The sequence below is a fragment of the Leguminivora glycinivorella genome, chromosome 3 (assembly GCF_023078275.1).
Source record: "Leguminivora glycinivorella isolate SPB_JAAS2020 chromosome 3, LegGlyc_1.1, whole genome shotgun sequence".
In the NCBI taxonomy this organism is placed as follows: Eukaryota; Metazoa; Arthropoda; class Insecta; order Lepidoptera; family Tortricidae; genus Leguminivora; species Leguminivora glycinivorella.
The window spans coordinates 2,403,047-2,420,301 of NC_062973.1; the positions used below are offsets into that span (position 1 = coordinate 2,403,047).

Genomic DNA, 17,255 nt, shown 5'->3' on the forward strand with positions numbered 1-17,255 from the left:
CTGCCAAATCCCACACCGGGGCAAACGAGTCGTTTGAAACGACGCAACGGAGCCACGCTGTGACGTCATCGCCCAAATCAATTGTTTAATTTTATTTTTATTGTTCTCTCTCTTTTTCTCTTTTTTTTATCTAAGTTTCGTGACGCATTAGTTGGGCCATTTTTTTTTTCAAAGTTGTCCACCCCACTTTTTTTTGTAACACGGGTATTTTTTACGCAATTCATATTTAGAATCGCGAGGTCTTTCGATCCTGATTGGAGAAAAAAAATGTCCCAAGATATCCATACATTTTTCAGACCTTCCATTCCATTACCTCCATATAAATTGTATGAAAACATGGTAACGGAATGGGAAAAAACCTTGGGACACTTTTTTCTAGCTTCTCTTTTAAAATCTAGTACGTCATAATTGTAACGGTTCATTGACCCGCGTCTATAATACCGACCTGCATCTTACGAAGAAAAAAGAAATACCGTGGGAATGTAGGACGCCCATATAATTGCAAGATTGTATACAACTTGCAATGTATGTAAATATGATGAGATCTAATCTTGCAAACTGAAATAGACCCATTATTTCATTGCGCTGAAACTTCGTATAGTTACAGTCAACATCAGGTACCCATATCGGAACTGTCCAGGTGCTCAAAAATATTTGAACACACACTTAACGCCTTGGCAACAGTGCATGGCGTGTTCAGATATATATGTAAGCACCTTAGCCGCTTTAATATATTAATATCTGGGCGACCGAGCTTCGCTTGGTTCTATATTGTTAAATCACATCTTTAGATAAAAAAATCTCTTATAAATCCAAAAAAAAACTTAATTTCTGGTTGGGATTTGAAATCCTGACACCTGCGATCTGCCTGCGAACATTAGACTGACCTCTTACGACTGAGCTACGCGGAGCCGATGTGCGGGCGGCAAAATTAACGACCATATTTTACGTTTACTTACGCGAAAGAAAAACGCATGAAAACTTGAAAATTCGCCATTTCCGGGATCTAAGGCTAAGCTAGATCGATTTTTCACCCCCGACAACGTCCACATAACAAATTTCAGCGAAATCGTTAGAGCGGTTTCCGAGATCGTCGGTATATAAATAAATAAATATACAAGAATTGCTTGTTTAAAGGTATAAGATTTGATGGTGACAGTAGGTACAAATATTAGCCTTTAGGGCTAGCACGTGATTGTCGCAAGAGTATGTCGGCGCGGGATAGAGATGACACGTTTTTAGGGTTCCGTAGCCAAAATGGCAAAAACGGAACCCTTATAGTTTCGTCATGTCCGTCTGTCCGTCTGTCCGTCTGTCCGTCTGTCCGTCTGTCACAGCCGATTTACTCGGAAACTATAAGTACTACAGTGATGAAATTTGATGGGAATATGTGTTGTATGAACCGCTACAAAATTATGACACTAAATAGTAAAAAAAAGAATTGGGGGTGGGGCCCCCCATACATGTAACTGAGGGATGAAAATTTTTTTTCGATGTACATACCCGTGTGGGGTATCAATGGAAAGGTCTTTTAAAATGATATAAAGTTTTCTAAAAAACATTTTTCTTAAAGTGAACGGTTTTTGAGATATCAGCTCTCAAAGTCGTAAAAAGTATGTCCCCCCCCCCCCTCTATTTTTATAACTACGGGGTATAAAATTCTAAAAAAAATAGAGGTGATGCATGCTAATTAACTCTTTCAACGATTTTTGGTTTGATCAAAGTATCTCTTATAGTTTTTGAGATAGGTTGATTTAACTGTAATTTTGGTTAAGTTATTGGTTTATTATATTTGCTGCTACGGAACCCTTTGTGCGCGAGCCCGACTCGCACTTGGCCGGTTTTTGTCTTTGTATTAATGACATAAGGACGACTAGTCTATCTCACGGCGACATACTCTCGCGAGAATCATGTGCTAGGCCTACGAAACTTAATAAGACACTCGTATGACAAGTGAATATCAGTATACTCACCTGAGGTTTTGGCCTTTGAAAATTACCAATATTAAATTGAATGTGCTAAAAGGTAAGGTATTATTTATCTCAGCCTGGTAAAGGTGTAAGTACACTGAGAGAAATTTGCATTGTGAATTTAACAAGTTCGACTTGTTGCGATTTATCCGTTTGAATCAGCCAAACGTATGTTTAAAACAATATGTGTCAGGTTGTTTTTATAAAATCCACTTGTTGATTCAAATATATTGCCGATTCAAATGACAAGTAAATAGCTTGTTGTTTGAACCAAAGAGCACGTAGGCGCTATTTTAACCAAAAAACTTGTTGAACGAACATGAAAACTGGTTGTATTTTCTCTCAGTGTAAAGGTACCCCTTCAGGCTGATTTGATGATGAAAATCTGTAATAAAATAACCCAACTTAATTGGTATTGGGATATTTATTACATTACAAATGCTTATTACGCATACTCTCTGGGATATAAATGCGTAATAGCTTATGTTACTAATTATAATTCTAATTAATTTAATCTACCACCCACAGGGTTCTCTTTGAGTTCTTTGTACAGTAAAGGTATACAAACTATCAGAAAATTATGTATACTACTGTCTTTAAAGATTGCGTACCTTTGATTTCATGTAACCAGTGGCAGCGACTGGCCGAACACCAACCCCCGTGACGTCGTATTGTCCATGACGGTCAATTCAAGCACGACAATTCTCCTCTTTAAATGATAAACGCATGAAGCGTCACGAGTAAGCCGCTAACCCCTGCCCACCTGGGGGAGCATACACCTGCCGTGTTTGTGGAGGAGGGATCCTCTCTCGAATTGGGCTATACAGCCATGAACGCAAGTGTCGTAAAGATGCTGCTTAAATCATCTTGTCATAGATGCAAAGGCCTATTATTACTGTAATTCAGTAACATTGGCTCGATGCGTGGATAACATTCAAAGACTCGCGATGCCCTCCTGAAGGAGATTAGTTCAGGTGCGGATAAAAAAAAGGAACGCACAGTAAAGTGTTAAAATGCGGAGGAATAAAATTTGGTCAGGTATGTATAAATATGTCCCTCGATAGCTTTTATAATAATAGTGCTAACTATATTTTTTGTGCATAAAAATTAAGACTTTTAAGGCAATGAAATGATGCAAAATGGAAGATTTCTGATAGTCGACACACAGAAATTAATGATTATAAAAGATGCATGCGTTTGCAACTGAGTGTTCTTATCAATCAAAAATGTACGCTCATCAGCATTTTCATCACCGCTCTAGACTAATTTCTTAATCAAACCAGTCCCAAAATCGCCCTAGTACTAAAAAAAATCAACGCACGGCACACACGGCGAAAGTACGAGATAGGTTGCACCCACTATAAAACGGCCCGGCGTCGCACGCCTTGCACATTCCGCTGTGGGATTCGCTGAACGCAGGCAAAGCGACATGAGAATATTGGTTAGTAAAGTGAAGTGATGTGAAGTGAGAATAAATAATTTAAATGTTTAATTAAGGAAGCGATTGAATTAAAAAAATAAAGTGAATTTTAATAAGATAAATAAAAAAAATATTTTAAAATGGACATTAGTGTTCTTTAAAAAAAACGAAATAAAAAAATAAATGTGAAGTTTAATAAAGATTAACAAATATTTTTTTTGTGAATATTTTTGGTAAAACATCGAAATTTGAGTTTATTGTTTTATTTTTGGAAAGATAAATATTATAATTAGAGAATAACAAATAATTGACACTAAAATTAAATTTAATCAATATTATTTTCGAATATATTAAAGAAATAACAACTTTAAAAAAATAGGGTTACCATACTCAACCGCATAAGCAGAATTGTTTTTACTTTAAGAGATATAAAATCGTAAGTACATATTCACTCTTCTGTTCCAGAAATCCACCCTAATCTTGGCCGTGGCCATCAGCCTAGCCACGGCAGAGGAGAAGGCGGAAAAGAAGGCTGAGCTGACCGAGAAGAAACAGGACAAGCGAGGACTCTCGAACTTCGGCTGGCACGACTTCGGGGGCCAGGAGTCCCACGGCTTCGGCGACAGCCACGGCCACGAGAGCCACGGCCACGAACACCACGAGGTCCACAAAACCATCACCACCGTCAAGAAGGTCCCAGTGCCCTACCCCGTCGAGAAACACATCCCCGTCCCTGTAGAAAAAGTCGTCCACTACCCGATCAAAGTACACGTGCCCCAGCCGTACCCAGTCGTCAAAACTGTACACTACCCCGTCAAGGAAATCGTCAAAGTACCAGAATACATCAAGAAACCTTACCCAGTTGAGAAGGAAGTGCCTGTACCAGTGAAGGTCCATGTCGAAAGACCCGTAGCCGTCAAGGTTTACGAAAAGGTCCCCTACCCGGTCGAGAAACACGTGCCGTACCCCGTTGAAGTGCACGTGCCCCAGCCCTACCCAGTAGAGAAGGAAGTGAAATACCCAGTGAAGGTTCCCGTTAAGGTGTCCGTGCCCTACCCAGTTGAGAAAATCGTCCACTACCCCGTGAAGGTCCATGTTGACCGCCCGGTGCCCGTCCACGTTGAGAAGCCAGTGCCTTACACCGTTGAGAAGAAAGTGCCTTACCCAGTGGAGAAGAAGGTGCCCTACCCAGTGAAGGTGCACGTTGACAGGCCAGTCCCAGTTCACGTTGAGAAGCCAGTGCCCTACACCGTTAAAGTGCCGTACCCCGCGCCCTACCCAGTTGAGAAGCTGGTGCCTTACCCAGTTGAGAAGAAGGTGCCTATCCCCGTCCACACTTTAGTGGAGAAGCCAGTGCCAGTTCACATTGAGAAGCACATTCCCCACTACGTGGAGAAGCACGTGCCTCACCCAGTGAAGATCGCAGTTCCCGTCATCCAGGAGCACCACCATGAATCTCACCATCACGAGCACCACGGCATCGAGAGCTCCGGTTTCGGAGGCCACGGTCTCGAGGGCCACGGTCTCGAGAGCCAGGGTCACGAGAGCACTGGTCACGAGAGCCAGGGTCACGGGAGCACTGGTCACGAATCTCTAGGAAGCTACGGGGAAGGCCATGGGTACGAGCACCATGACTTCGGAGGCTACGAGGGTGGACACCATTAGGACTGATCTCTTTGTTGTTTAGATTGTAAATGTTAACTTGTGTATAGTCAGCTTAAGTATTGTTTAGTTTTTGCGACTGGTTTGTAAATAGTACGGAGAGTATTAAAAACGTGATATATTTTTTTTATTACATGTTTTATTTCCTACTCCATAGTAAATATTATATTTGTGTTATATTTTTTTGTGCAGCGGTTTGGTGACAGCTGTCATCTCCATTTATTTATGCTGGATTTCGCTGTTAAGAATAATTGTAAAGAAAATTTTAAGTGATAGCTGTCACAGTATCCAAGCTGTTTGAAAAAAAGACTATGATCTGAATATCTCTATCTGAATATCTCTATATAGAAATTTATAGCAATGAGTAAGTGATATAATCTCTAACACCTACAACATTAGATATATTCATTTAGCCGAATGAGTTTTGGTAGTTTGCTCCAATGACACACAATTTTAAACGTTAGCATAGTAACCAAATTAACATTACATAACATTGGAATATATAAAAACATGTCCGAAAAAGGTCGCATACTCGTGCATTCGTAATGATTCCAATTTAGAAATTAGTATTAATTAGAACAAATCTCAAGACTAACAAAGGTATAATGGCAACAAGAAATGTAAACAAAGATCTATATTTAAATGTAAACAAAGATATATTTTTTTTTATTTGAGATTCTAATTTCATATAAATAAATATAACCTTATAAGTAACATGACAAAAGTCGAAAAATGTGACAAATATGTTGCGCTAGTACAACTATATCAAATTTATTCATTTTTGTTAAGAAATTTATTTTTTAATTTTAATTCGAGATTTTAATTCATATTCCCATATAGGTAACATCAAAAAAAAGCGGACAAACGTGACAATTATGTTGCTCTAATAAGTATGATTATATAATATTTTATTCATTTAACTAGTAAATTTCGTAAAAAGCTTTTAGTCAAGAATATGTAAAACGCGTATAACTCTTTCATTTTATCTCGCAGTTAAAGTGTTGGAGCGAAAACATTGCATGCTAGTAACCGCAGTTCCCTCAGTAATATAACAACTTAAATCCATTTTATTTCACATGCAATTATGATACTTATAGAATAGAATTTATGATTGAGATAAGTCTGGAGCTGTGATAAGACTTGTCACTTTAGGATCATGAAAAATCAATTTTGATTTCATTTCTAAAAAATACTTTTCGCTTAAAGTTTATCCGTAGTTTAGACATTTTTAAACTGAGTAGTATAATTATGCGTACACATACATAAGTTACGGGTTAGGCTGTATATTACTAAATATAAGGATGTTACATAATATTTATGTAACGTTAAATTATTCTGGTTTCGCGGCGTGATTTATAAATGTGTTTATGGCTTAGTGATTGACGAATGATAGATAAGATCGGGGCAAATTGTGACAGCCTACTTATTTAGAGTTGATAATTTGGTAAGACAAGATTATCTGGTAAATTTATTTGGTTCACATTGAAAAAAATCGACTCGTTTATTTTGTACAATCAATAATTTCTAGTACATAATTATATACAAAAAATATAGTATGTTTATTATGTCTATTCGATATTTTAGTAACAAAGTTGTCACAATTGTCATACGTACGTATCTCAGCAAAAAAAAAACATGTAGGTAAATTTCTTTAAACAGCACATCGCTGATCAGTCTAAAATAAAATAATAAAAAAAAAACAAAGTACATACTTAAGCCAGCTTATTTATGATTCAGTTTGAAATAAATAGCTTGGTACTTGTTTCTTTAGAATACTTAAATAGGGGTCAAAATACTTACCTTTTTTTAAATACATAAAAAGTAAGGTAACTTCTAAAAATAGTGTAATTAATTTAAAAGTAAAATCATAATAAGTCGTCATGCTAGAAGTAAACAAAGTAACGGAATTACGTTTGCAAATGTAATTTACTTAATTCGTATTACATGATCACGGTAATCAGAGGTGAGTGCCTTGTTTATGTTTTTTAGCAGTTGTGCGGAGGGAGACGGGGATGTTGTTACTTCAGCGGGTAATAGGGAAAACCGAGTGACAGAATAAGACATGTAATGGTAATTGAAATAAATAAATAGGTCAAGTGGACTTTCGGTGCGAACGCCATCTTAGCGGTATCGTGTTGTGAATAATTTATTTTTCAGTACAGATGGTGGTTTTTTAAGCACTAGTGCGAGAAGTGGTTCATTATATGCCAGGTCGAAACTTTGAAGGCTCATCTGTACTGAAAAACGTCGTACGATACACGTGCAAAAAGGAAATTCGTAACTCGTGTCGATTTAAAACACTCCCTCGGTCGTGTTTTAATTTATCGCCACTCGTTTCGAACTTCCTTTTTTACGCACTTGTATCGTAATGTACTATTTCTTTTGCTCATTAATGTTGTGTACTCGTAAAGTGTAATATCGATAGCTTATTAAACATTTAACTAATGTTTTAGTGAGAAACTAACGAAGAATTAATCTCGAAACGCATTTAGCCACTTTTTTTTCGTCATCGGCCGGTGGTCCACGTACCCTTGTAAAATCTAGCTATTAATTTACAATTGCTAACTCACCGTACACTGTCGTACTTACCGTACAAAAATTATTAATAATTAGCTCATATCACCTTGACACTGGAGAAATAGTCCCAATGGACTCAAGCCATTTAATTTTAAAAACTGAACTGAACTGAAATAGGTCAAGTGAATCTGAATTATGAAAAGGAGGCAAAGTTTAGTTGACACTGCACACATTTTGCAAACCAAGCCATAAGCTCTCAAGCAATCAAATGTAATTTGTAAGCGAATATCGCCGAGAGCAAAAGTGTAATGTAATATACTAACAGCCGCTTTCTTAAAAAGTTATGACCGAAAAACATGATTCATAAAGCTGATTAAATGATTTGCCAACCTAACCTCCGTTTAGAATGTATTATTTTTAACCCCCGACGCAAAAACGTCGGGGTGTTATACGTTTGACGTGTCTGTCTGTCTGTCTGTTTGTCTGTCTGTCTGTGTGTGTGTCTGTCTGTGGCATCGTAGCTCCCGAACGGATAAACTGATTTAGATTTAGTTTTTTTTTTGTCTGAAAGCTGAGTTAGCCGGGAGTGTTCTTAGCCATGTTTCATGGAAATCGGTCTACTATGTCGCAGTCGGGGGTTTTTTCAAAATTCGTTCGTTCGGGTGTCGTAGAAGGCGACTGTGGGATATGGGTCAAAATTGTGGCGTAGGTAGGCGAGAGGCTGGCAACCTGTCACTGCAATGTCACAGTTTCGTTTCTTTTCAACCCCTTATTTGCCAAGAGTGGCACTGAAACCTGAGTAGTTTCATGTGCTCTGCCTACCCCTTCATGGGACACAGGCGTGATTGTATGTATGTATGTAATTTTGTGGTTATTAGCAAGTCTTATTCTTTGTACCTAAGACAGAAAGATATGAGACGCCATTAAAATTTTGACTGCACTATTTTATAAATAAGATACAATACAATACAATACAATACAAATATTCTTTCTGGCTCACCATGACCAATATAAGTAAGTAAGTAAGTAAATATTCTTTATTGCACCATTTTACATGTTATAAATATACAGAATGTTGAGTGAGAGTATAACTAGGTAACAACAGGCGGTCTTATTGCTAAAAAGCGATCTCTTCCAGATAACCTTAGGGTAGCTGGAAAAACGGAACAGAAACAAAAGTTAACAGGCAGTGCAAGAACAATAAAAAATATAGAGAAAACCAACACAAACACACATACATATATACCGAATACATTAATAAATATACCTTACATATACATAATACATACATACATACAAACATACATACATACATACATACATACATACATAAATACAATAAATAAAAATGGCAACTTAAGATAGAGATAGATAGTATAATTTAAGCTGATTTTTGAAAATTGGAAGAGATTTTGCTAGTCTTAATTCTACTGGTAAGGAATACCACAACCGTACAGCCCGTAAGGTAAAAGAGTTGCTATAGAATTTAGAAGTAGATGGTGGAGGAGCAAGAATATGAGTTTGAGAACATCTGATAGAAGAGAGAAACTTGAAACGCTCTTTGAGATAAGGCAGAGTAGAAGGGTTAAAGAGAATGCCAAAAAGAAGGGCGAGTATATGAGAGTCCCGGCGGCGACGAATAGGGAGCCATTTGAGCTGAGAACGGAAGTGAGACACATGGTCATATTTGCGCAAGCCGAAAATAAATCTTATACAAAGATTCTGCAGACGCTCAAGTTTATTGAGTTGATCCTCCGTAAGGTCTATATAGCAAATGTCGGCATAATCTAATATGGGCAATAAGAGAGATTCAGCAAGCGCGATCCTAGTTGCAATATAACAAGATGACATCAGAAAATTAAGCACAAAACTTTAAGTATAAGGCGGTCTTATCGCTAAAGAGCGATCTCTTCCAGACAACTGTTGGGTAGTGGAGACAAAAATCTTAAAAATGGAAGATCTTAGTTATCTCGGTGGTAAACAAATATTATGCTAATTAAAAATGCACGAAGGCATAAGCTTGGCGAGGAAAAGGTGCCTATGACAGGACCCAGCGTTCAACACACGTTCAACAGAATGACATGATGTCATAATCCTTAGCAAGTTAGCATTTTAAAGAACGACCGAAGAAGAAGAAACATTATGCTTCCTGGCTGGCAGTCCTCAACTGTGCGTTTCTCAAGAAACTTCCTGCCCTGCACAGCTGAACTGTGGAATGAATTGTCGCCTGCAATATTTCCGGACCGATACGACTTTCAAATCTTCAAGAAAAGAGCGTACACCCATCTTAAAGGCCAGCAACGCACCTCCAACACCCCTGGTGTTTCTGGTGTCCATGGGCGGCAGTGATCGCTTACCATCGGGCGACTTGTCTGCTCGTTTGCCTCCTACCCCATTAAAAAAAAAGTTGTAAGGTCAGGTGGGGTAAGGGGGATTATGGGGGAAGGGAAACACTGATTGGTAACTCTGAATTCATAGACTATAGCTGGGTCATTTGTTGGTCGGTAATGTACTTACCCACCTAGGATTTAGTTACAAAACAAAAACAAAAAAAGCGCTAGGTCAAAGGAGTGTGCGTCCTTGACAAAAACAAAAAATCAGTTGTCGTGCTACAAGACCACGAGTTGGACGAGTATTATTTATGTAGCAAAAAGTAATGTCCGAAGACTTTTGATATCTGTAAATATTACTTTATATGTTGAATGTTCATGTTATGTATTTGAATTTGAGAAAACTATACTACAAATATGAAAATTCAACGTGATTAATAACACAACCTACAAATGACATACCGGGGTAACGGGAACTACCATAGTCGGGTTAAGTGGAACATATGTTTCCTTTTGTACGTTACTAAAACTTACCTGATGTATGGTATGTTGGCAGGAATGTGGTACTTGGAGCCAGGATCGAAGTCCAGCTCGGATCGGAGAACTGGCGGCTTGATGCCCTGGTACTGTTCCCTGTAGCAAGATAATCATCATTATTTTGCATACTTTCCATTTTGTAACCGCTGAACAAAGTGTTTGAAAAATAGTAACGAAGTGGAAAAATTAAATTTGGGACACTTTAACACAATCCTGAGAAGGACCCTTAAGTCTAAGGAGGGACTTCGCCTCCTTATGTGTGCTCTATCGCCTGTACGATGGGTTGTGTTCTGAAGAACTGTTTGACATGATGCCAACGGCCACTTTTCATCATCGCACCGCTCGCCATCGACAGGGCGCTCATCCACACACCTTACAACCTAAATGGTCGCGCACCGTGCGGTTTCAGAGGAATTTCCTCCCACGAACGCTCCGGCTGTGGAATAACCTCCCTGTCGAGGTATTCCCGATGAACTACAGTATGGGGTTCTTCAAAAAAGGAGTGTACAAGTTTCTAATGGGTCGGCAACGCGCACGTGACACCCCTTGAGTTGCAGGCGTCCATAGGTTACGGTGACCGCTTTCCATCAGGCGGGCCGTATACCTGTTTGCCACCGACGTGGTATAAAAAAAAAACATTTTACCTAATTTGGAAAAATTAGTTTTTGAATCTTATTTCGCGAAAATGCCCACCAGCTATCAGTTGTGTTCTAAACATCATCTGAAAGTGATTCATCATAAAATCTAAATCTAAATATGACCCAATGTTATTGAGAACAATTAAATTTTTTTTCTACTCCCGAACTGTTATTCGTCATTTAGAGGGTCGTGCATAGATCTTTAAAACCCTACATAAAAGTCTATTCGACAAAGCCAGCTTCCGCCGGCTTTCCACGCATGCGCGCAGTATCGAAAAAACTGAAAACGCATTGTTTGGCTCTGTAACCATGGTAACGCATTATTATAATGATACCACCGCGCGTGCGCGGGAAGGCTTTGGGCAGCTGAGCTGACAGTGCAAACCTTTGCGTCAAAATACAGGAAACAGTGTAAATTTCACGAAAGCTGTTCATGAAAACTATTAAAAACTATGTGCATGGTCGTAGAAAAAGTATTATATGCAACGGTGTTTAACTGAGTCAAAAAATACTCGTGGCGTCTTAATAACAATTTTCGGCTTCGCCTCAAATTGTTACCCACGCCACTCGTCTTTTATGACCTCCTTTAAACGCTTGTTGCATAAAATACTATTACTTCTGAGGATAATCAGAAATTTTGACATCTCGTATAATCGAGAGACCGTTTTATAAAACCTCAATGGTGGACAAAATACTTTTTATCTTTTTCGATTTCGTGCAGTGCAGTGTGCGGGCACCTTTTCAAAAAAGAGTTTCTCATCATAATTATCTTCATCAATATCATTAATACCGCAATATTATAGAACATTTTTACACAAATTGACTGAGTCACACGTAAGCTGTTAGTATTGTCGATATGGATATAAACTGAACTGTCACTACATTATCACAATTCGTTTTCTTTCAACCCCTTAACTGCTATGAGAGGCACAAACTTGAGCAGTTTCACCCCTTTCTGGAATACATGCATGAGTTTATGTATGTAAGTTTTTTTTATTCATTTCATACCGTAACACATAATATATAAATAATACTAAGCAACAAGCGTGTCTTAATTACTATGTGCTTACATAGCCAGTTTTACGCAAAGCAATTCCGCAACACATAATATTTCCGACTGACCATATGGACTAATCAATCAAACCAGATTACTAGAACATTATAAACACTTCATCCGTACCGTCACGTCTAAAATTATCTATACAGACTAAGTGCAAAAACATGTATACACACGCATACATAGAATTGCCTGATATATTTTTTGGAATTACAATAAATTCATGTCTTTATTCCAAAGGGATAGGCAGGGCTCACGAACCTGCTCAAATTTGAGTGCCACTTTTAGCAATGAAGGGGTTGAAAGAAATAGTTATTTATTTTACAAGGGGGCAAAGTTGTTGATTAACCGCACGTGCCAAAATTGATACCCGAGCAAGTGAACGATTCCAATATAACCGCGAGCGTAGCGAGTGGTTCAAGAAGTGGAATCTTGAGCGTTGCGAGGGTTTCAAGGTGGCAAAGTTTGTTTAACCTACGTGAGGTTAAACAAACTTTGCCACCGAGTGAAACACAATTTTTTTCACCACACCAACACCAACAAAATATTAACTATACTATACGTAAGAGCGATAGAGATACTCGTAGATATCTACGAGCGTTTCGTTTCGTGAGCGTTTTTGTGCCATTCGGCTACGTATCCAGAACACACTTCTTTCATCAAGGTCTGGGGCGGGGCGTGCGGCGTGCATATCAAACAATTGAAGCTCAACCGCCACCAGTGTGTTGAAATCACCAGCATTGATGGGTATGAGAAGGTGGATTATAATTCAGACTATAAACCTAATATGACTGGTGTGCCGCAGGGAAGTATACTAGGCCCCCTGCTATTTCTACTTTATATTAATGATCTCCCAAATAGTATAAACCATAAGTCTATTCTCTTTGCGGATGATACAACGCTGCTCATTAAAAATGACGACGAGACGCCATTTGCCGATAAAATCAACCAAGCTTTGGTAAATGTTATAGACTGGCTAGACAATAATAATTTAAAAATTAACATAAGTAAAACAAAAATGATACAATTTCAGACATACCGAAGTAAACATATTGACATGGAAATTAAGTACAACGGCTCAAAAATCAAAGAAGTAGACTCTGCACTATTTCTTGGAGTAAACCTTGACCACTTCTGTAACTGGAAGAGCCACATTGATAGTCTTCGCTCTAAACTAGATCGCTTTGTTTATGTGCTCTATCGTATTCGTAATGTGGTCTCGGAAGCAGCAGCTCTCTCGGCATATCACGGGTATGTGTCATCCCTATTGAGATATGGCCTGATCATTTGGGGAAACTCCGTCGATGCTGACATCATATTTAAAATACAAAAAAAATGTTTAAGGACTCTATCTGGAGCTTGGCATCTAGACCACTGCAGGCCTATATTTAAGCATAATAAAATTTTGACATTGCCTGCAATGTATATACTTGAAATCTGCATTTTTGTCAAAAAGAATCCCTCATGTTTCAAAGCTATAACCATGACCTCTCAAAGAGGTACACATAGACATAGGTTAGACGTTCCCAAAACAAATCTTTCACTGAGTAGGAAAAACGTGCATTACATGGCAGTAGAATTATTTAATACTTTTACAGACAATTTTAAAGCCCTTCCAATAAAATTATTCAAGAAATATTTAACTGACCATCTTATAGAAAATTGCTATTATTCTATTGACGAGTTTAAAACAACATGTAAACTGTGAGATTTTATAACTATTTATTAATAAATTAATCATAGAAATGACAGAATAATTTTAAATTTTATTGTGTATTAAATTATTGTTATTAAAGTAGTATTGTTAGACTTATTGTAATTAAATAAAGTTAATAATAATAATTTCTAATTGTAATTTATACTGATATTGCAATATTGTATATTTATTAATTATTGGAAAATTATTGTTTTTTTTATCATTATTATCTTTTCATGTAAATTTGATGATACTAATGTCATGTTAGGTGATAAATAGGTTAATTAAGATTATTTGTACGCCATGTATTATGGTAAATTAAGGCTGGTTATAATATAATGTAACATCAATGTATACCCTTTTTTAAACAAATAAAACGATTCTTCTTCTTCTTCTTCAATACAAGATACAAGAGTTCTGAGTCGTCGCTGCTTACGGCTCAGCCACGACATTGGTCTAAGCGCGACAGCGGTGAGCGACGGCCATACATTGGAGCGAGACACAGCGATGGGACTTTTCATTCGCACGTATGGCTGCCGCTCACCGCTGTCGCGCTTAGACCAATGTCGTGGCTGGGCCTTTAGGGTGGACGCGCGCTCGCCCGCCCCGCTGCACGTCCCGTAAAACGCTCCGCTTCGAGCGTACACTCAGACCTTATACAGACGACCGGTCTGGCCTAGCGTGTAGTGACCCTGCCTGCTAAGCCGCGCTCCCGGGTTCGAATTCCGGTAAGGGCATTTATTTGTGTGATGAGCACAGATATTTGTTCCTGAGTCATGGATGTTTTCTATGTACATAAGTTTGTATTATTAGATTCAGATTCAGATTTAATAGTTTATTCATGGTAAACACATAAATTATTTACATAAGTAAAATTATATTATATATATCGTTGTCTGAATACCCACAACACAAGCCACCTGCCGTGTCACGCCTATCTCCCGTAACTCGAAAATCATAGTTTTGAGTAAAATCAGTTTAAAGTTTTTTTTGGTAATTCAATCTGCATTCAATACTGGTGTGGAAAAATAAAGAAAAAACTACACAGTTACATTGTAGTAAGTGTAATGCTGATGTAGATGCACAAAAAAAAAACATATTTTTTGGATATATTTAAAATTAAAGGCTATACATATAGTAGTTAGGCACGACAGGCTCCCCATACAAAGTCTGTTTTGCGTCGTACTGTAACTCAAGTTACAGTAGTTAGGCACGACACGTTAACTAAAAAAGGTTTTCTCAGTTGGCTTAGATACTAGTTCATTGTTGTAATAATTGTATAATATTTTAAAAAAAGTTAAAATACTAACGCCGTGTCTTGCTTGGGCGACGGTCGCGTGACCGTCGCGCGACTGTCGCCGTCGCGTCTCGCATCGTCTACTTCCATATCGATAAGGTTTAATTTCGTATGCGTCGCATCGCCGTCGCGCGACCATCGCGCGACCGTCGCCCACGCAAGCCATTGCGTAAGTCTAGGTGTTTATATATTTTGAGCACCTCAGTCGTTTCGATAGATCTGGCAACTAGACAATCTTTATGGAAAGACTTGGCTGACCTACAATCGCGCCTATTAATTATTTGAAGCATTCAGGCATACGGATTATGTCATTATTATGGTGAGTTAGTGCGGACTAGTGTGTTACCAGTGTTACCCATTTATGTTCTCTAAAACGGGCTCTATTTGGCATAACTTTGATTGTCCGAAACGATTTTCGCGTAACAGAATTCGCATAATCAATTTTCGACGAATGTTAATTTGGCAGAAAACTTATTTGTCATAATCTTAAATAATACGAATAATACTTTGTCCGAAAATAAGTTCGCATAATTTTGTTTGTATTGGTACACCGCTTGTTTTTGTGGATAAGATTGATTCGCAAAATTGTATTTGGCATATTTCTTAGAATCAGAATATTTCAGATTACTCAGAAAATCTATTATGTACTATATAGTTTAACGTTATTCATGATTATCAATATCAGGCCCCGTAGCCGAATGGCATTTCTCCGACGCCAAACGAAAGCGATACGCCGCTGGCTCTGTCGCGCCAATACGCAAGCGCGATAGAGATAGATATCTACTAGCGCTTCGTTTCGTGAGCGTTTCGTGAGCGATTGTGCCATTCGGCTAGCCACCCAGAATGAAACAAGACTGTCCCGTCTAAAAAGTACCATATGGTCACCACATTCTTACGCGCTGTTATCCAACGGATTATGATATTAATGGCTATCCTCGGGCCTATGCATTTAGCTCAAATTGATAACTAGTGAGTGCGTGGGTGGTTAAACTTATGGTTTCAACTATTACGAGTACGTTTGCTCGCATGAGCGCTGGTGGCCTAGTGGTAAGAGCGTGCGACTTTCCGGATGTCGCGTGTTCGACCCCCGGCTCGTACCAATGAGTTTTTTGGAACCTAAGAGCGAAATGTCATTTGATATTTGCCAGTCGCTTTTCGGTGAAGGAAAACATCGTGAGGAAACCGGACTACATACATACATACAATCACGCCTGTTTCCCAGAGGGGTAGGCAGAGATCACGGATTTCCATTTACTACGATCCTGACAAATCACTTTCGCTTCACACACTTTCATAACATTTCTCATACACGCTCGTCGGTTTCGAGTACTTCTGACCTGGCCTTTTTGCAATATTTCCCCGATTTGAACAAGAAAAAACTGACCCTTCCACTCTTTTTTCACATACTTTCTTCGTTACTCTCCTCTCATCCATCCTCTCTACATGACTACCGGACTAATTCCAAATAAGGCCTAGTTACCCTTCAGGTTGGAAGGTTAGATCGCAGTCGCTTTCGTAAAACTAGTGCCTAAGCCAAATCTTGGGATTAGTTGTCAAAAAGCGGACTTTAGGATCTCGAGCTGTGGCTAAGGCCTGATTTAGACGGCGTGCGAACTTGTATGCGATTTTAGTTACATTGCGGGCTGTTGAGGGCACATACAATTTTTCACAGCCATCAAATACCGCAATGTAATAAAACTCGTACGCGAGTTCTCGTATCATCTAAATGGGCCCTAATGCCGGGATGACGCAAGGAGAATGATGATGATTTCAAAGTTGTCAACCCCACTTTTTTTGGATTTGGAATTTTTTATGTAGTTTCCACTTAGAATCGCGAGCTCTTTCAATCCTAATAAATAAATAAATAAATATTTTAGGACATTCTTACACAGATTGACTGAGGCCCACGGTAAGCTCAAGAAGGCTTGTGTTGTGGGTACTCAGACAACGATATATATAATATATAAATACTTATATACATAGAAAACATCCATGACTCAGGAACAAATATCTGTGCTCATCACACAAATAAATGAACAGAACAAAAAGTGTGTCAAGGTATTTTTTTCCATTCTGTTACCATTTTTTCATACATTTTGTATGGTGGTAAAGATAAATGTATGGAAATCTT

General features: G+C 38.3%; 2 protein-coding genes across 2 annotated transcripts in view; one reads left to right on the forward strand and one right to left on the reverse strand.

The window, feature by feature from the left end:
* The window catches only part of LOC125242606 (angiotensin-converting enzyme-like), a 274,968-nt gene that overhangs the window by 198,643 nt on the left and 59,070 nt on the right, over positions 1 to 17,255 (reverse strand). The window contains exon 9 of the mRNA XM_048151399.1: positions 10,434 to 10,532. Within this exon, the coding sequence (XP_048007356.1) occupies positions 10,434 to 10,532 (99 nt within the window). The remainder of the gene's footprint in view (positions 1 to 10,433; positions 10,533 to 17,255) is intronic.
* LOC125242609 (pollen-specific leucine-rich repeat extensin-like protein 1) lies at positions 3,332 to 5,182 on the forward strand. The gene is made up of 2 exons (XM_048151408.1): positions 3,332 to 3,411; positions 3,856 to 5,182. Exons 1-2 carry the CDS (start codon positions 3,400 to 3,402, stop codon positions 5,053 to 5,055), a joined length of 1,212 nt encoding a protein of 403 aa, XP_048007365.1. The 5' UTR covers positions 3,332 to 3,399; the 3' UTR covers positions 5,056 to 5,182.